Source organism: Alligator mississippiensis, chromosome 3 (genome assembly GCF_030867095.1).
Source record: "Alligator mississippiensis isolate rAllMis1 chromosome 3, rAllMis1, whole genome shotgun sequence".
NCBI classification, from domain to species: Eukaryota; Metazoa; Chordata; order Crocodylia; family Alligatoridae; genus Alligator; species Alligator mississippiensis.
Window position 1 is genome coordinate 199,132,899 of NC_081826.1, and position 20,859 is coordinate 199,153,757.

A 20,859-nucleotide genomic window follows, 5' to 3' on the forward strand; every position below is an offset into this window, starting at 1 on the left:
ATACATGTTTAAAACTGACTGCCTATCTTGTATGCATACCAGCCCAGCCTCTGGCTTATTTACTTTTCATTCCATCCAGGAAGAGCACACACCAACTGCTGAAACTTCCTCAGCCCGACGAAGGGTTTTTGAACACGAAAGCTTGCTTAATTTTTTTTTCCCAACTACTTAAGTTGGTCTAATAAAAGATATCAGATTCACCCAAAGAACCTTGTCTGCCTATGTTTAAAACTTAATTTTTAAATTATTTGTGTACAAAAGACGCAATCATTTTCTTACTTTATATTGACTAAATCAGATATTTTCTATCTGATTAGAATGTGATCTTTGCCTATGACTGCCAATTATCAGTTCATATGGTGCCTTTATCTTTGACAATGTAAAACAGGTATTTTGAGTGGAAAGCAGCTTATCTTTAATTATCAGTGGAATAGGTTTTTTGGTAGACATTCAGCATTCAGGTGCTGTTTAACTTAAGGTTTGTCCTTTTTAAGTAGTCATCGTATGCTCATGAAATCTGCTAGCTTTATGTATTGTTCTAATAATCAGTTGCACTAAGTGGCCACTAATTCAGTTTGGCTCATAATTTTCCATTAAAGACCTGTAATCTGAAAATTTAATTTTTTCTGAATTCCTTATTGCACAGGGTTTATTTTGCTGCTGCTTCAGATTTGTAGGCTGCTGTAACAACAGTTAACTCTTACGTTCAAGGAACTATATTCCAAGCACTCCAATCACTTTCCCTTCCTGTCCTTGTAAGTGCGCTTGCAGGGACAAGAAATGAGAGAGAGAGGTGTTAGACCATTCCTTTTGTTTTTATTGACTTGAGGTGTCCTCAGTAGATTTATGGAGGAAATCTACTCTGTTACTGTCATCTTGCAAAATCTACCTGAAAATATTGCTTGTAGCTTCTCATGTCTTATTGAAACAGTGTTTGGTTCTCAGTTTCAGAAGATTGTGGATACTTTTGGAATAAATTATTATTTTGGTTTTAAAATCCAGTTCTACAGGCCTTTAACTCTTGGACAATTTTAACCCGTCTTCAGGATTTCTAAGGGGAGAGATGCAGCCCAAATATTCTGTGGGTGAGTGTTCCTGGAAAAGAATCGTTTGCTAATAAATTTTCTTTTTTCCTTTTTCTTTAATTTTTGGCTTATTAAGATGAAAAAGAAGGCTAAAAAAGCACTAGTTGAGTCAGATGCGGAGGAAGAACAGTACAAGGTGCCAGAATATAAAACAGCAATAAACATCTCCTCAAAAGACCAGCTGAACATTACACTATCCAAATGTGGACTACTGATGTTGAATAACTTGGGCACGGTAAGAAATAATATCTTTGCATTTAAATACTTTTCTCAAGGCCAAGAAGTTCAATGAAGATTTGACTAATTTGTATCTGGGTATTCAGATTAAATAATACATGTGTATTTGATACAATTTTGTTGTTTTGTTCTTTTAACCCCATCTTTTAAAAATTATATTTTGTTCTTTAGGCATTTGCCGAAGCAGCTAGCCAAACTTCAGATATCTTCAAAAAAGATCGAGCGCCATTTGTAGTAATGAATTCTTTAGGACTTCCCATCACTGTATCGCCCAGTGATGCCTTTAGTGTGATAAATGATAAATCTGGAGGAAAATCTTTTCAGTTAAAAGATGGAGGAAGTCTAAATATGGACTATCTCAGAACCAAAAGTGAGAGTGACCAGTTCACAGCAATGACTACCCTAAGCAGCAAAAGGTTTTACATTCAACTTAGTAAGTACATAATAAATCTTTCACTTTTATAGATATCAGTGGTACATCTTCTTGGTCATGATATAATGTACTTCGTATGCCCCTCTTCTCCAGAAATGAGCAATTGATGGGTTTCCAAACACATGGCATTAATATGCTTTAAAGTTGCATTAGCTGTTTTCTGTGCGTGTAAATGAAAACATAATATGCACGTAAGCATAATTACAGTGCTCCTCCATTTATAGTTATACACATGATGAGTTAGTTTGATTTTCATTGTGTAACCATAAACAAGTAGGTCATTTTTCTTTTGCAACCACAATTCATTTTGAATATAAAATTATGTTTCTAGGACGACCAGCTTTTGAGAAAAAATGTTATTTGTGTTCCTGGAAACGGTAAACATTAATTTAGATTTTAAAGAAAAGTGCCGTGATCAAATTAAAAAAAATTTTTTACAATCCATTTTAATATAGTACAACTTATAATTAAATCCTAATTTCAGTTGTAGCTTATTAGTTGCTAACTTGGACCTTTTTAAAACTGATCTTTCAAAGCAGAGTGAAGCACATTTGTTTGATTTGAAAAACATTAATGAGTGAAGCTATTCTCTTGATATGAAGTAGTTGCATCACAATAATAAGCCTCTTAAAATGTAAAACATGGGCCCCTCTACAAGTTACAGGTATTACTCACTTAACTACTCACTTAACACAATTACCTTGAGACCAGCTACACATGTAGTGTAGCTGTCATGCCATAAAAAGGTTCAACTGGCTATAAAGTTAGACCTTGAAAGTGTGTAGTAACTTTATAAAAAAAATAAAGCTGGTTGCTATCAAGCTTTAATTTACATATGTAGCAGGCTGTCTCCTGTGACCGGGAGCCCTGTTAGCTGATAGGGGGTGTTTATAGACGTGCTTCGGGAGGTTGGGGGTGGGAAGCACTTCAATTAGCGAGCTGCGCTAAGTAAAAGTGCCTTAGCGTTGTGTGTATCAGTGTCCCCATGCTGAAAAATGGTAGTTTTGAAAGTGGAGTTTTGAACTAAAGGTCATCGAACAAGCTTTAATTTAAAGCGCCCCACTGCCATTTTTCACCGCAGGGGCACTGATACACGTGACACTGGAGGCTGCTGGAGTGAGTTAATTTCCATGCTCCAGCAGACTCGATTAATCATGTCTGGTCCAATGTGCTAGATTTACAGCCTCACTGGATTTATACAGCATGTCATAACAGCCTTGCTGCACATCTATAGAAGTCCAGGGTTCCCAGATGCAGGGCTGTACCATGCCAAACTTGGTCTGGGAGTCCTGCAACTGAGGGGACTCTCAGCCCCAGCCCAACTGGGTCCTGGCAGCATCAGAGTTCTGTAGCTGTGGGTGCTGGGTGCCAGGATCCAGCTATGGTCCACCAGCCGGGGGGCACAGCTACCCCAGGGGTCTGTGAAACCCTTGGGGTTGGGGGATCATGGCAGCTGTGATGCCTCAGCCTCAGGGATGTGTGAAACCCCAGGGGCTGTGGGAATGTGTCTGTTGTGATCCAGCTGAGGGGGTCCCATCCGCATTCATTTTGATGTATACTGAATAGATAATAGAGAATTTTAAAATGAGGGATTAGCTTTTAATTTCTGGGGGTGGGGAAACGTAGTATTTTGTTGTGATATTGTGCAGCTTTACTTTTAAGAGTACCGTTCAGATAACCAGTTACATATATGTAATCCAGTGAATGATGTTTGTGCTTCCAGATTAGCACACAACAGTAAGTATTCTTGAGCAGAGATTTTTCTATATAACCTTTTTTTTTTTTTCTTCAAATGTATATGCATACTACTTTGATGCTTTCTGATTTCTAACTGTATATACATTTTGATTTCTAGGTCCTCATAGTCACTCCACAGCTGATAAGATTCCATTGACAAAAGTGGGCCGATTTCTTTACAGAGTAAGACATGAAGGATCTGGTGTTGAAAGGTTCATTGTTTGTCAGATTGATACTATTGAAGGAAGTAAGATGATAACTGTACGTTCACCTGTGCAGGTACTAGAGTTTTCTTACAATATCTTTTTATTAGCCATTAATTTATGTAAGCAAACCAGTGTTAGTATTTATTTTACAGCCATGTTTAAGAACGTTTGTAGAAAGAAACGTTTTGGTTCAGGATCACAAAATGGTTCTCTTTTCATACAAAAAAAGTTTTCTTTGTGAACTAAGAAAAGATTTTCTTGGTGGGGCGGTTGGGAGAGACTGAAAATGGATAGACAATTCACGGAGTATTTGTTCACTGGGAGCTATTAAAAGCAACAGGGATATGACATCCCTTAATCCAGGATGATCGATGCAATGGAGAGTGTGACAAGGGATTAGCCCAGGGTTGGGCAAAATACAGCTCGCGGGCGTATCCGGCCTGTAGGGCCCCAAAAAAGTTTAGAAAATTAATATTTATCTGCCCTTGGTTCCTGTCAAAAATGACTGTGGGTGTCCGTGGCTGGCACCCTGTGCTGCAGTTGCTTGCAGCCCGCATGAGGCTGCCTGTGCCTGCTCCAGACAGCCCTGTGGGCTGCGAGCGGTTGCAGCAGGGAGCACCAGCCGTGGGGTGAGGGAGGGGCCACTTTTCCCTGTGCTCAGCTTTTCCCCAGGCTCCTTCCGTGTGGAGGAAAGCAGCCCCTCCCCCGCCCCATGCCTGGCACCCTGCACTGCAGCCGCTCACAGCCCATGCGGGGTTGTCAAGCAGGCACAGGCAGCCCCAGGTGGGCTGCGAGCGGCTGCAGCACGGGGCGCCGGGCACGGAGCGGGCAAGGGGCTGCTTCCCCCCAGTACCACCTTGTAACCCGGCCCCACTGCCAGCCTGGGCCCCTCGCTGGCTCTGACCTCGCCTGCTGGGGCTGCGTGTGGCAACAGCAGCTGCGGGGGGCCCCCCCCCCCCCCGCTTGCTGCACCAGGCAGTGTTTGCCACTTTCTCCTCTGGGCTGCCCAGCAAATGAGCTCTAGGCGAGCAGCAGCAGCCAACACTGCCCGGTGCGGCAAGCTGCAGCTGCTGCCACCGACAGGCCCAGGCTGGCAGCTGGGCCGAGTTACAAGCCAGTGCTGAGTTCGGGGAAAGGTGGCCCCTCACTTGCCGCATGGCCAGCACCCCACACTGTAGCCACTTGCAGTCTGCATAGGGCTACCTGTGCCTATTCCAGACAACCCTGCGTGGGCTGCGAGTGCCTGCAGCAGGGAGCACCGGCCACGGGGCAGGCAAGAGGCCGCTTTTCCCCACGCTCGGCACCAGCTTCTTCCCTACCGGCGAGCAGGGGATCATGGCTGTGCACTTCCCCCCCACCTGTACCGTGGGGCTGGGGGGTACTTGGTGTGAGTGGGTGCGGGAGCCAGCGGGAACACGGGGCCTGCACCGGTGTCCCAGGGCCAGGACTGGTAGGGCCCAGAGCAGGGTGTCAGGAGTGCTGGGTCCCAGCTGGCAGTGGCTCTATGGAGTCGGGCCAGCTCCCCCCTCTCCCTGCTGCTGCAGCCCAGCCTGGCTCCACAAACCCCTGCTTTGGGCCCCACCAGTGCTGGCCCTGGGACATTGGTCCCAAGACATTGGGACATTGGTCCCAAGATGATGACCAGGGGCTGGGGCACCTGTCAAGGGGCAGGGCTGCCCCTACGTCCCTCAACAGCCTGCCAAAACTGGGTAAGTGGCCCTCCACCCAAAATAATTCCCTCCCCTGTTCTAGTCATTCTCCGTTCCTAAGCTCTCCGTCTGAGCATCTGTATTTGTCACCATAGGATGCAGGATACTGGGCTTACTTGAACCATTGTTCTGACCCATATGGCATTGTCAGGCCAGAGTCTGTCTGTACACCCTTCTTCCCCCCTCATCTCTCCTTGCCTCCCTGGGGCTTCTTGCTTGGGAGTGCCTCTTTGAAGCCTTCTTTTCTGTACACACACACACACAAGCATAAACTCAAGGGAATTCTCATTTTACTCTAGTCTGGGATTGAAATGTACTAGTTCTTTTAGGGTTTTTTTAAACATGGTTTATTCATCCTTTTACTTCATACAGATAAGGAATCATTTTTCTGTTCCACTGAGTATTTTTGAAGAAGGAAGATGTCTAGGAACTGCTTCACCTAAAAATGAATTCAGCATACCATTGACCTCTTATAGGTAAAATTTAGATTTTTTTTAAATGCAGAATATATTCTATAAATTGTGATTACTCTTATACATCCAATTAATGTCACTGCTCTAAAAATGAAATAAATATACTTTTAAGAAGTATTGTGTCCAGTAGCAGTCAGTCCATTGCAGGCTAGTATTTTCTCAGATCCCTTAAGCTAAACAGAAACAATTCTGCTTAATAACTGGATAGGGGACCTTAGACTCTTGTGAAATCTGAGCCTTGGTGTTAAGAATTTGACTCCTATTGATTGGTTCATTTGAATATCCCAGCCAAAATGATCCTAGAAATAAGTTCCAATAAGTACTAGGCTTTTTCCCTTATAGGAGAGTATTAATTCACAACTCATTCAACTTATGTTTTACTTCAGTGTCCAGTTTTAGAATAGAAATCATTGAGACATTGATTGGTGAAGCTTCAAATCTACCTTTAATTACATTAGGTAGTATTGTCTCCTAGGAGCTGGGCAACTACAGGGGCCAGGCAACTAGTGCTATACCACTTAACTGAATATGTTTCTTTATATCACTGGAGGTGAACAGAAAAGGAAAAGCTGTTGAAGTAGGGGCTGTAGAGTAACCTGGACCCTAGTACCTTTTTATAATTCATTTTTATGTGTGTTTATATATTATCGTTTGGTATATTTATTATTTTTATATATTATTATTTATTTTGATGTGTAAACTATCTCTGTATTTTTTAAGATTACTTGTATAGATACTAATCTATGTATGTGGTGTGTGTCAGTCTGCTCTCACACACTTCCTGTTACAATGTCAAAACTCCTTTCAAAGCAGTGATTTTTTGGAGTCGTGCACATTTTTCTTAACTGAGCTAAATGTTTTTGTGGAAGACTGCATAAGAAGCTATGGTGGGGATCTTGTCATTTTTTTCAACCTTTACAAGTAGCTCTGATTTAGCAAAGGTTCTGGCGCTGGACTCTAGCCTCTCTGAGTGTCCTTTAGAGCAAGCCTTTAGCATAGCTTCTTTATGATCATGAGCCTTTTCAATTCAGAGTAGATAGTTGAAACACGGGATCCTTGCACTGCCAAATTAGCTCCGTTTGTCCTGGAAACTTTACTTTTTGCTACATTGTATTATAGATAATGAAACTGAATAATTTCAGAATATATTTTATAGGGTTTAGTGGAGTTAGTTACATCTGCTTCATTGCTCTAGGCATGTTGTTCTTTCTGTTTGGCAGACTTTGAGAGCATCCTGGTAATTACTTTAAAAAGTTTGAAACACATTTACTGATACAGTATTGCCAAGCTGTCCAACTTCTGAGGCCCCGGGAGTCTCATGCCACATGGGTTGGGTTGCACCAGTTGGGTCTGCACCATGTGGATCTCTTCACCCCCTCCATTATTGCTATGCCACACAAGTGCATGAGCACAATCTCCCAACCCTCCCATGATGCTCACTAATTTTGCCCTGCCCTACACACAGCCGTGATCTTCCCGCCGTTCTATTCCAGCCTCGCCCTTCAGCTCCCCATGCTGCTGCACTGTCCTGACCCAAGGTGAAGGCAGAACGGAGAATCCAGAGAAGGGGGGTTGTGGGGAGGGAGCTTGGAGACTGGTTGCTATTGCATGGGGGAGTAGCAGCTGGGTGAGAGCTTGGGGGGTACAAATTAACCCCTTGCCGGCCTCAGGTCAGACAACCCTGCAATATCTGAATCCAAGAAGCAGATTGAATCAAATTTCTGAAAGCAGTGTATCAACTTATTTCATGCCATATATACCAAAAGGATCTTTACCTAAAATGTGTGCTGCTTCCCACAGTAAAAGAAAGCAACAATTTTGTCTTCTCCAAATATAAGAGACAGGAAATTTCATAAGTGCATACTTCCAAGAGTCCCTGCTTCATAAGGATTTCTGTATATATACACCTTCACTTTAAAAGTATAAACAAACTTTAGCTAGTAGTCTTTTTCATTTTTTTTGTTTGCTTGCTATTTAATGGCTGTCTGCCTCAATTTTATAATTTGTTGAATTTCTACAGACAACTATAAGACAATGTAAATATACAGAATTGAAATGTTAGAATTAAAATGTCTGTTTGCTAAAGTTTGTTACTAACTGAAAGCTGATGTTCTCCTCTGCAGGTCCGTACTTAGTTTGCAACCTGTAACTGATGAAAATGGAGTGGGAGGAGAATATGAAATGTGTGAAGGAATTAGCTTTAATGAAATTATGAAAAATGTCGACAGCCTGTTACAGAGGAAATGCCAGCCTGTGAAGTCTGCTAGCCATTCATTTATCATTAATATTGTGCCAACAAAAGATACCTTGTCATCTTCAGAATGTGGGGATGTTCAATGGGATTTCCCATATGTTGTTCATTTATGGCCTTCTGTTCTTCTTCGCAATCTTCTCCCTTATCAAATGACTTATTCTCTAGAGGTAATTCTTCACAAGTATATTTTAATGTTCTAGTATAGGCCATTCAAATTGGTTGAAGCTCTGTTTTTATAAAGGATAAATCTGAACAAACAGGAATGCCTTTCTTGGTGTACTAGTGTGGCACAACCTTAGAGTTAGGAACCATCCTTGGTTTATAGGAGGAGAAATTATACTGGAGTGTGAAAGAGGCATGCCTAAATCTTTCCGAATTATTTGTATGCCACTAAGTATTTCTACAAAAAGAGAAAATTCAAGACTTATTTATACTAGTTGTAACTCACATAGCATGTACCAGTTCTGCGTAGGAGGAGAACATATTTTTGGTTTGCAAGTCGAGATGGAACCCAGTTATTCATGTATATTGGGATTGTCTAACTAAGTGGCATCCAGAGGCTGTATGTCCCAGTATAATACCAAGGGCTTGTTTGCCTTATGTAGCTTTTGCTGATAACTGCAGAATAGTAACCAGAGTGCATGCATACACGCATGGCTTGTAGCAGCTCTGCAAAGCTTCTGCCTGAAACATCCAGCTATACTGCAACAGGTGTAGTGCTAACTTTCAGGAACTTTTGACACCACTGAACATGAGCTGCTGTTTGATAACAAAGGGAAACCACTAGTCTGTCTTGCATTGCCATCCAGTGGTTCAGGTAAATCTTGAAGTTGATCAGTTGGCATTAAACGGACAGTTAGCAAATGATTTTAACTCTGGTGTTTATCAAAAATCTTTTCCATTTGTGACTTCATGTATATATAAGACCCGTAGTTATAGGCATTTTTAATTTCATATCAAATGTATTTGTTTTCATGTAAATAGGAATGAGTTGTTATTAACAGAATAAGATGTAAATGTTACTACGTATCACTAGAATATCATGAATGAAATTGTCATCTGATTTATTATATTAATTTTAATATTAAATTTATTAATTTATTATAGAGAAATGATCAAATATCGGATAGTTTTGGTTTATTTTTTATTACTGTTTATTCAATTATTATTAATTCAAGTGCCAAAAATGTGCTAAGTGTTCAGGAAACACATTCCATACCACAGTATGTTCAAAATGTAAATGGGGCTTTTAGATAAGTATGAGGATAAGTTGTGTAAAAGGTATGGATAAGTAATTAAATACTTTTTTTTTAAACTCTGCCTTTTTCCAGTTACATTTAAAATCTTATTTTAAAGGTTCCTAAAAGAAATTCACCAGTTAAACCAAGGTGATGATTTAATTCATACCTTATCCCACGAGATTGTGTAATTTTTTGTTTGTTTGTTTTTCAGGGAGATGGCAACACAGGTGTCATCCTAGAAGATGGTTGCTCAGCTCAGATTCATAATGCAGTATTGGATCAGACCAAGCTGGAATTGCAATTACATAATTATCTTGATCAAAACTGGAGAAGCGAGTACCAGATAAAAACTACCCAGCAAGAAATTGGCTTTATCACCTTCTCTTCTGTCACTGAACTGGATAAGACAGAATTGGATATTGCTGTCCATGTGACCTACATAGTTGGACAGATGGTTATAGCAGTTCACTGTCCGTATTGGATGGTAAATAAAACTGGCCGAATGTTGCAATACAAAGCTGATGGTATTCATCGCAAGCATCCTCCAGACTACAAAAAGCCACTTCTTTTTTCTTTCCAACCTAAAAACTTCTTCCAAAACAACAAGGTACTACAAATATTTTGTATCCAATGAAAAAGGTTAGCTAAATGAAATTAATTATTATCCATCCTTTGCTACCTGCAGGTTTTTATAGCTTTAAGTGCATTGTAGTCTTTTCATACTAAATTTATTTTCTAAGGGTAAGAGTATTTTGAAATTACAACATTCTTATTTTTTTAATAAGGTGGGAAGTTTGTCAATCTGCAATTATAAGTAAAAAATACTTATAAATACTTTAATGCATGATGTATTATTATTAATGGCCACCTTTTTAAAATAATCACTATTTAATAATAGTTGCCATCCTAAGCACTATGATGATTCAAGCATTACTTGATTTTTTTTGGATTCTGAGAACAGACGGACCCTGAAATGGTGAAACACTGTTATTTTGATTGATACTGGAAACAGTAGACACTAGAATAGCATGAGTTGTCCCAAACCACAATATGATAGTAACTGCTACTGCTTTAATAATGGTAGCACCCAGAAGTCCTAATTAGCTTGTGTAAAGTGATATAAATTTATATAAATCTATGTTAGGCAGAATAGATTTTGCCCCATGACCTTAAGGCAGTCATTCTGGAATCTGCTGAGTATGAATTCTACCACCTGCACACACAGATTTCCTCATGGACCAGGCTCTGCATATGATCTAAAAGTATATATCCTGAATTGTTGAAAGTGGGTGAAAAATTGTAAAAGCCTAACTTAGCCTATTAGTTTAAATGTATTCAAAGTAAAAACTTGTCATCAGGCTTCCAGTGGGTAATAACAATGACAGTTGATAAGATCATAACAAATGTAGAATCTGCAAACAACTTTTAGTTAGATAAAGCTGCTGTGGTCTTCTGAACATAGTTTAGGGCAGGGGATTACTGGTAATCTCCATGCTGACTTTTAATGGCTACCCTATCTTCCCATTACATGATGTTTCTTTTATTTGTGAATTTAAATGCTTTCCATTTTTTTTAACAAACTAACAATTAACTAAACTTACTTTTTACAGGTTCAGCTTATGGTGACTGACAGTGACCTGTCTGATCAGTTTTCACTTGATACTGTTGGCAGTCATGGTTCTGTTAAATGCAAGAGTCATAAAAGAGAGTTTCAAGTGAGTTATATAAAAATTGATAGATATATATTTGTTTCAAAATAAAATTGGCAAGTGAGACAGAGTAACAAATTTCCTTCATTTTGCAGGTTGGTGTCACTATAGATAATAGTAGCTTTAACATTACCAGAATTGTGACATTCACTCCCTTTTTCATGATCACAAACAGAAGCAAATATACTCTAGAAGTAGCTGAAGACGGCAAGGAAAAATGGATTCCTATCACTTTGCAACAGGTAGATTTTTAAAAATCAATTTCTAATCATCCCTATTTATTGCAAAATTTATTTTAGTGTTTGCAGCACTGTAATGTTTGAATTGTGTATGTTTTGGGGGGGAATTTTAATTTTGACTTTGCTACCGGATTGGCTCAAGATTCAAAGTCTTGGACTAGTTAACAGTGAATTATGTCTACCACCATACTGCACACGTATACAGAGTTTTTAGATTCTTAAGTTCTTCAGAATACTTGTTTTGTGATTTTTGTGACATCTCCCAGCTTTGCTTTTTAGCTGTTTGTTTCCCTATCCAGACATAAAGGTATTAGATGACACTAATAGATAGGTCTATTAGTACCAAATAGATTCATAGATTCATAGATGTTAGGGTCGGAAGGGACCTCAGTAGATCATCGAGTCCGACCCCCTGCATAAGCAGGAAAGAGTGCTGGGTCTAGATGACCCCAGCTAGATACTCATCTAACCTCCTCTTGAAGACCCCCAGGGTAGGGGAGAGCACCACCTCCCCTGGGAGCCCGTTCCAGACCTTGGCCACTTGAACTGTGAAGAAGTTCTTCCTAATGTCCAATCTAAATCTGCTCTCTGCTAGCTTGTGGCCATTGTTTCTTGTAACCCCCGGGGGCGCCTTGGTGAGTAAATACTCACCAATTCCCTTCTGTGCCCCCGTGATGAACTTGTCGGCAGCCACAAGGTCGCCTCTCAACCTTGTCTTACGGAGGCTGAAAAGGTCCAGTTTCTCTAGTCTCTCCTCGTAGGGCTTGGTCTGCAGCCCCTTGACCATACGAGTTGCCCTTCTCTGGACCCTCTCCAGGTTATCCGCATCCTTCTTGAAGTGCGGCGCCCAGAATTGCACGCAGTACTCCAACTGCGGTCTGACCAGCGCCCTATAGGGGGGAAGTATCACCTCCCTGGACCTATTCGTCATGCATCTGCTGATGCACGATAAAGTGCCATTGGCTTTTCTGATGGCTTCATCACACTGCCGGCTCATGTTCATCTTGGAGTCCACTAGGACTCCAAGATCCCTTTCCACCTCTGTGCCACCCAGCAGGTCATTTCCTAGGCTGTAGGTGTGCTGGACATTTTTCCTCCCTAGGTGCAGCACTTTGCATTTCTCCTTGTTGAACTGCATCCTGTTGTTTTCTGCCCACTTGTCCAACCTATCCAGGTCTGCCTGCAGCTGTTCCCTGCCCTACAGCGTGTCCACTTCTCCCCATAGCTTTGTGTCATCTGCAAACTTGGACAGAGTACATTTGACTCCCTCATCCAAGTCGCTGATGAAGACATTAAAGAGTATCGGTCCAAGGACCGAGCCCTGCGGGACCCCACTGCCCACACCCTTCCAGGTCGAGACCGACCCATCCACCACGGCTCTTTGGGTGCAACCCTCTAGCCAATTTGCCACCCACTGGACTGTGTAGTCATCCACATCACAGCCTCTTAACTTGTTCACCAGTATGGGGTGGGATACCGTATCGAAGGCTTTCCTGAAGTCTAAGTATATGACATCCACCCCTCCTCCTGTGTCCAGGCGTTTCGTAACCTGGTCATAGAAAGAGACTAGATTGGTCAGGCACGATCTGCCTGCCACAAACCCGTGCTGGTTTCCCCTCAGCATAATCTGCCCTGCCGGGCTCTCACAAATGTGAGCCTTGATAATTTTTTCAAAGACTTTACCAAGGATGGAGGTGAGACTGACTGGCCTATAGTTGCCCGGGTCCTCCTTCCTCCCCTTTTTGAAAATGGGGACCACATTAGCCCTTTTCCAGTCCTCTGGGACTTGGCCCGTGCGCCACGAGCATTCGAATATTCCTGCCAGTGGCTCCGCAATGATGTCGGCCAGTGCCTTCAGCACCCTCAGATGGAGCCCATCCGGGCCTGCCGATTTAAAGGCATCCAGTTCTTCCAAATGACTCTGCACCACCTCAGGATCTACGTATGGAAGTCTGGCGCCTTGCTCCTGCCTCTCTACAACCCCAGTGAGAGACTTGTGCCCCTCACTTAGGAACACTGAGGCAAAGAACTCGTTGAGGAGTTCAGCCTTGTCCCCCCTATCTGTCACCAATTGTTTCTGCCCATTTAGCAGTGGTCCTATTCCTCCCTGGGCCTTCCTTTTACTCCCAATATATCTATAAAACAATTTCTTGTCGTCTTTTACTTGGGTTGCCATCCTTTGCTCCATGGTAGCTTTGGCCCGCCTAACTGCCTCCCTACAAGCACGAGCAGAGGAGCACAATTCATCTTTAGTGATCTCACCCTGTTTCCACTTTTTATGTGCTCCCCTTTTGGCCCTTAGGCTGCCCTGGATTTCTCTGGTCAGCCAGGGAAGCCTCCTGGCCCCTTTCCCTCTTTTGCCTCGCTCGGGGATCGTCCTGCTTTGTGCCCGAAGGATCGTTTCCTTTAGGCACAGCCACCCTTCTTGGGCTCCCATCCCTTCAAAACTCCTACTCTGCAGTGCGTCCTTGACTAATCGCCTGAGTGCATTGAGATCAGCTTTCCTAAAGTCTAGCACTTTCACCCTACTAGTTACCTTACCCACTCGCCGTCTTATGTTGAATTCTATTATTAGGTTGGAGTTCTCTGCCAGTCAGCCTTACATCATGTTAGAAACGTGTTTGTATTTTTCTGTTCTAGCTAGTTGCTAAACCAGTGATTTTCAACGAGTGTGCCATTATACCTTGAGGAGCTTTGAGATTCTTTCAAGGTGCCACAGGATGTCATGTTATGGTTACCACTCTTACGTGTGAAAACATGATTTACTAGATAAACCCAGAGATTGCAAATAGGAATCAAAACCAGTCTGGCCTGTCATGATCTTTCTGAGTTCTTTACGGCAGCAAAATTGCTCTATTATTTTTCTGTAGTTGGAGAATGAGTGAAAACTAAAAACTGGTATTTTCTGAGAGTGTTTTGAGCCTAACAAGGGGTGTCTTGAGTCTGTCTAGAATGCTTTGCGCCTAAGAAGTTGGAGAACCTCTGTACTGAACTGACTGTACTTTGCATGCTCTTAGCTAAAACACTAAATTATAACCTTTTATGAGGGACCAGAAAAACAGACTTCTTCTGAAAATCCAGATAAATTGTACCGGATGGTTTTCTTTTATCGTGAACATTAGAAAAATACAATTTTCTTTTGCTTGATACAATTACATACATATCTCTTTCATATCTTATAACTTCATATCTCATAATAGCTTTAATTTCATTTTTTAAATATTACCATTTGTCTAGTATCTAATTGATTTCAGAATCTCTTCTTGCAGTGTTTTCAATGATACTTACAGCATTTCTCCAGAATAGTAGCAGCTTTTAATGAAAAACAGCAAGATTTTTGACACCTCTATTGGTTCATTTTTAAGTTATAGATCTCTCACATTTCCTATGGAGTCCCAGGGTCACCTCAGAATTTGCCACTTGGTCCATTTTTACTGTTTTATCACTTTGGCTCTTGTGATACCTCATTCTTATTGTTGCACCATGGCATTTTAACCTCCCAGCCCCTGCAGTCTGATAAGTGGACACAAAAGCTTTGTCTCTGTTGTCTGTGTGGAGTTCAGTCTTTGAATCTGCAAACTTTAGTCATTGTTTTCCTGCTTCTAGGGAATGGGACTCTATAGTCCAAGTGTCTTAGTTCACAGAACCTGCCTTTTCATAATATAAGTGCTCTTCATCCATTCATTTAAAAAAAAAATCCCGAACTGTTACAGTTCTTTGCAAAATAACATATGTCCCCTCCTGGCAATCTACATGGTGCCTATGTGCCCCATAGACTTAACAGCAGGGAGCTGCAGGATCTGCTCTCCCATGCTGCCTGGCTGCATTGCCAGCCAAATGCTTGCATACTCACACGTGCACATAGCCCCCTACCTCAGATTGTCCACCTCTCCTCACTCCTGCAGCCCCTTGAAGGCTGGCACTCTGCCACCCTACAGGGAGAAACCACGATTTCCCCAGGTTTTTCTCCTTTAAAGAGAAAAATCCACGCTTTTCCATGGGAAATGGAAAATCCAGATCCCCGCTCATATTCCAATTCATTTGTAACTATTTTGCTATTGATATTGCTACATTTCTTGCAGCTTGCTTTTATATCAAGCTGTGGGCTCTTTAAAATTTCTCCTAGTTGTTCTAATTTCCACTTTTTCCACTTCGTTTTATCTGATGTAGTTTGTTCCTTTCTGCTTGTTACAGTGGTTGAGTTTTCACTGATATTTGTTTGACTTGGACATTGTGCCTGGTAGTTGTAAAAGAGAGCTGCCCATGCAAATTTAAGAATAGGCTAGATCAGGGGCATCAAGCTCAAATCAGTTGGCTGACGATATTCCTTGTTAATGCTACCATCACTTGCCACTAGTTGCTCATTTTTAATTTCCATCCCAGTAGTGATCAAAAATGATAAATTAAGTGGCAAGAAACAGGTGGGATAAGCAGTGATGGTTAACTCCCTGAGTGCTGGCTGATTTGAGTTCCTTAGAACTCGGTGCTTGGGAACTGGTTTTTCTCTTGCAGAGTTTTCAAATGTATCCTTCCACAGTAGCCAGAAGCCAATGTCTTGCCTCCATCAGTCATATCTGACCCTTGGGCTCTATGCTTGACATGCCTGGGTTAGACAAGCACTTGTACAGGATGATTTTAACTAGGAATTACTCTACCTTGAGCAGGGGATTTGGCTTAGATGACCTTATGACGCCCCATTTCTGTAATTCTGTGATAACCTTCTCAATCTTGCCATTTAACTATAATTTTTTTTCTTGCCTTCCTGCTTCCTGCGGTCTGAGAAACAATGGGACAGGGAATTTGGTGGCATGGTAAGTTAGAACTAGATTTTCTCCTTTCGGATGTGAGTTCATTTTAATTGAAGGTCTCACATAATGGAGCATGGTGGCTCCCATCCAAGTACAACACTTCATATCGTACAGGCTGAGTATTGGATTTTTCAGGTGTGAATTGAAACAGGCAGTTTTCTGGGCATGCTTGTCTAGCATGTCACAAAAAAAATCTGTGGTTCTTGCTTAGTACTTAGTCACTTGTAAGAGTTTAACTTATCCCAAATTTTAAATAAATGCCGTGTAAGAGTCAGCATGTGCAGGAGACTGAGGAGATCTAGTTGCTATTCCTACCTTTCCCTATGACCTGCTGGGCAAGCTATTGCACCTTACATTGCGTCTTTGTCTATTGGAATGAAATTTGTTTGGATCAGGCTACATGTATCCTGTGATTGTACAATGTGTAGTCCATTAAGCCATGATCATGAGTGAAGCCAGTACAGCAATGCCCTGGGCTGTATTTATGCATAAGACTTCAGTAGCAGAGAAACAATAAGTTAGGGGAAAAAAGGAGTATTAGGCTGACTTTACCTGTTGCTTTGCTTATTTTGGATTGATGATATATCATGGGAAATAATAATATTATAAGAAAGTATATTTTTGCCATTTAGTGTCACTGTTTTATGAAACAGTAATTTTTGATTAATGTAGAAGTCACTTAGCCATATGTGTTAAATGGTCTGAAAAGCCAATCCATTGATACTATATGCCTATAGGGATATTAAATGTCTATTCAGTGTCTAGAATTCATGGCTAGAATTCCTTGCCTGTCATATTAGTAGTGCCTCCTGTACTTTGCATTACCTTGCTTAAGCCTGGCTCTTTTGGGTTTTTCTCTGTTTGTCCATGTTGGTTAAGTAATGATTTGAACAGCTCTTAATACAGTTTATTAAATTTACTTTTAAAGTTTTGTTTTTTTTTAATTCAACCCTCAGGTTATTATTGTTACAGATTGCTGCAGAGGGATTAAGAAAAGTTCTATTTCATGACTATATAGCAATATTTCACTATAGCTTACTCAGTTGAAGATAAAATGTTTGTATTTTATTCTAGTGTATTCCTTTTTGGCCTGAGAATGATGCAAATAAGCTGCTTGTTAGAGTTGAAAACTCTGACATTCCACCAAAGAAGATACATTTTAATAAGCAAGAGAACTGTACATTGATGCATTTAGACAACGAGGTAAGTAATTTCATTCAGTAATTAGAGTAAACAACAACCACCTTTATTCTACCTCTGCTGGCCAAAACTGTTCTCCCTTCCACAGAGTCAGGTGGTTTAAAAATAATATACAGAATCTTAACAGGTTTCTGTTTTATCTGCAGCTTCACCAAATTCACTTTTGGTAAATATGAACTTAAGCGATTTTGACTATTGCCTTTACCTTATTCCAGTCTCACTTTCACTAGTTTCACACTGACGTAATTATGGTTACTTGTGCCCAAAAGCTTTCAAAGAACTTTGTTCCAACTACTCATTTGATATAATACAAGATATCACATCTACCCAAAGAACCTTGCCCGCCTGAAGTAACTATTAGCATGTTACTCCTGTCTTTTCCCTGCCATACCCAAGAAAAACCGAAGACAAGATTTTATTTCCACCACCTCATTCAACATGAAGGAAACAAAAATCCTCATCTTGTATTTAAGTATTGGCTCTGGTCAGACAGCTGCTGCAGCCTGAGAACTAGCCCTGACCCAAGCTTGTGTCCAAAGCTACTGCCGCTGCTACCTGGTGTCAGCAACTGTGAAGTAAGCAGCAGTTACCCTGGGTCCAGTAACAGTAGCACTCACTGGGTCCAGTGAGTCTGGGGGCGGGCAGCAGTGCAGTCGGGGATGCGGGGGGTGGGAAGAGGCAGTGTCAATCTATGTGCCCTCCCGCTGCTCACCTCCGCAGCATTGTGGGCAGGATGAATTTAAGACAATCCTCCAATAATTAGAATTTATATGTAGAAAATGATAACATTTATAATTTTCCATGTATAGAATCTAATTATTGGGGCATCATCTTAAGTGTGAGGTCTTGGATTTGGGTAAATGGTATTTAAGTGAAATCCTATCATAGGTAAAACATTCTTAGAATCCTGTAGAATAACTTAATGAGTCTTACTTATTTGTTTACTGCATCCACATGGGACTCAGTTCTCTTCAGGGTTGTTAGCTATATTATGTACAGCTAATGCTTATTAATGAGTTTAATTTTTCCTATTGAATATTTATGTAACAATAGAATAAAGTTAATACTTTTTCACATACACCTAGTGTTTTTGAAACTCAGAATTCAGTAACTTTAAGAAAATATCAGTATAGAGAAATCTGAAAATAAACTTCAGTATGTTGCTAAATTTGTTTTTCATAATAAAAGCGACATGTTTAGGGACAACCTGTAATGTATTTCAATATGGCACTGCCTCACTAAAATAAAAGGTTAAAACTTCCATTTTGTTGTATTACAACAGGAGATATCAACCCACAACTTGCGGGTCTGATTCGATTGAGGGTAGGGCTTGACCTGTGCCACGCTGCAGCTGGGCCATGTGGGGAAGTGGGAGCCTTGTCCGGGTCCTCATTCTGGTTGTCTTCTGACCTGAGCTGGGTCGCTCTAGCCCACCACCAGAAAATGTTGCAGACCTCTGTACTAGAATATTGGTCTTAACTATTTTCTCAATTTTGTCTAGTTTCCTTGTGTGTGTAGTATTGCACTATAATCAGAATACAGTAGTACGGTTGTGATGACTGAACTTCATAAAGAGCAAATATTGCTGACAGGTTGCATAGTCTGTCTTATGAAAGGAAACAGATGAATTGGCTCGGTCTCCCAAGTAAATGGACTGTTATAGGGCAGGATCAGTAATCTTTTCAGGTTGTGGGCAAGATGGATCCTGTTTGGGTCAGAGCAAGGCAGCAGACAGCAGGCAGGCACTAGAACACAGCTGCCGCCGCCACTTTTGCCTGCAGCTACGCACAAAAAGCACCTGCTGTCACTGCTTTTCCCCTTCAGCAACATGGAGAAGTGTCCACAGAAGGCACTTTTTTCCCATCAGTGACAGGGTAGAAGGGCTTCAGCAATACAGTAGTTTCTTTCCTCTGCCACTGTGGAGATACTGTTGCCTGTGGGCACTCTCCCCGTGCCACCCAAGCAGAAAAGCAGGGGTGGCAGGTATGTTACCTTTGTGGCCGCCCAGAAAAGAGGTGGTAGCAGCTGCATCAGTGTCCATGTGCCAGCCCATCTGTCCCCCTAACTGGGTCAATCTGGCTGCTGAAGCACTGTGTCAGCAGGGTAGATCAGGGCCCTTGAGCTATTGGTTGCTGACCTCTATTATAGAGCATTGGTCTCCATCTTTTGGGGGAGTTCCTTAAGCAATTTCTCAACTATATTCCTTATATATGAATATATGATTATTTTCATTATATAAATAAATTTCAAGGATGTCTGGATTCTAAGCAACTCAGATGAGAATCTTTTACCAACAAATACGTGTTTCTGAGTGAAATAACTGCAATATGCGAAAAGCATGCCAAAACATATGCATGGTAGTGATTTTACATGGCAAAAAAATATTTATGCAGAGCTGGTTAGTATAGTAAATGGCATTTTATATGTTAATTTCATAGCACAGCTATATACTCCTTTAATTTCATATTTGATAGCTTGGAGGCCTCATAGTGGATGTAAACATGACTGAACATTCTACAGTGATTATTTTCTCAGACTACCATGATGGTGCAGCTCCCTTCCTGTTGATTAACCATACCAAAAATGAAATTATTGAATATGGCCAGAGGTATGTAAATAGTGTTTTAGTACAACTCTAATGCAAATTGTTACTTTTTATATACAGGTTCTTCATAAAGTCCTTGTGCACTTTTAAACTTTAATAACTTAGGTTGTAGGTATGATGGAAACAATCTGTAACTAGCATTTAAAAGGAAATGTATTAAAGTTTTAGGACAATGAGAGTACACAATGCTAGGCTTTAACATAACCACCATTTTCTTCTAACGGCTGATGTGAACTTAAATTCTGCTAGCCTTAGGACAGTTTACTTTCTCATCTACAGTAGCCATTTTTCGTTTGTCAAAGGATCTAAAATAAAAAAATGCATTATTAATTATAAAGTCTAGCATCATGTACTCTAGTTGTCCTAAAACTTTAATAAATTTGCTTTTAAATGCTGTTTACAGATTGTTTCTATCATACCTACCACCTAAGTTTTTAAGGACTTTGAGGACCCTGTAATATTACAAATGTACATGCGTTTACTGTGTTTGCTGCTGTGTCTTTCAAGAAGCTGTGAAAAATGACATTAAGAATTATTTGACATAAGGTCCATATGTTGGAGATGTACCCCCGGGTATACAGCATTACAATATTTCCATACAATGTTCTATTTTTTTGTAACAAAAAAATCTTAGCAGCCCCAAAATTCTAGGGAACTTGCAGAAATAAAGACTTGGGATGAGATTCCTCGCTTCACAAGGTTACATTCAGCAAAGTAGATAAGGGGGAGAGCTCATCATGGCTGCTGCTGTATTCATTAATGCTACACTAATATGCATGTTACCTGTCTACACTAAAGTTTCAAGAGGATTTAGTAGTCATCTCTATTAACTCTAGGCCTAGTAAGAAGCTACTAAGTAGGCTAGTTTCCACTACTTTTGAACCACCTGAGTGTTTAACCTAGGTGGAAAATCTGTTTCCAAA

General features: G+C 40.8%; 1 protein-coding gene across 2 annotated transcripts in view; it reads left to right on the plus strand.

The window, feature by feature from the left end:
• VPS13A (vacuolar protein sorting 13 homolog A) overlaps positions 1 to 20,859 on the plus strand; it is a 177,331-nt gene that overhangs the window by 98,055 nt on the left and 58,417 nt on the right. For both annotated transcript variants that reach the window (XM_059724804.1, XM_059724803.1), the window contains exons 43-52: positions 1,162 to 1,320; positions 1,494 to 1,755; positions 3,611 to 3,771; positions 5,780 to 5,883; positions 8,004 to 8,301; positions 9,587 to 9,982; positions 10,986 to 11,090; positions 11,180 to 11,326; positions 17,206 to 17,334; positions 19,806 to 19,939. In XM_059724804.1, coding sequence (XP_059580787.1) covers positions 1,162 to 1,320; positions 1,494 to 1,755; positions 3,611 to 3,771; positions 5,780 to 5,883; positions 8,004 to 8,301; positions 9,587 to 9,982; positions 10,986 to 11,090; positions 11,180 to 11,326; positions 17,206 to 17,334; positions 19,806 to 19,939 — 1,895 coding nt within the window. The remainder of the gene's footprint in view (positions 1 to 1,161; positions 1,321 to 1,493; positions 1,756 to 3,610; positions 3,772 to 5,779; positions 5,884 to 8,003; positions 8,302 to 9,586; positions 9,983 to 10,985; positions 11,091 to 11,179; positions 11,327 to 17,205; positions 17,335 to 19,805; positions 19,940 to 20,859) is intronic.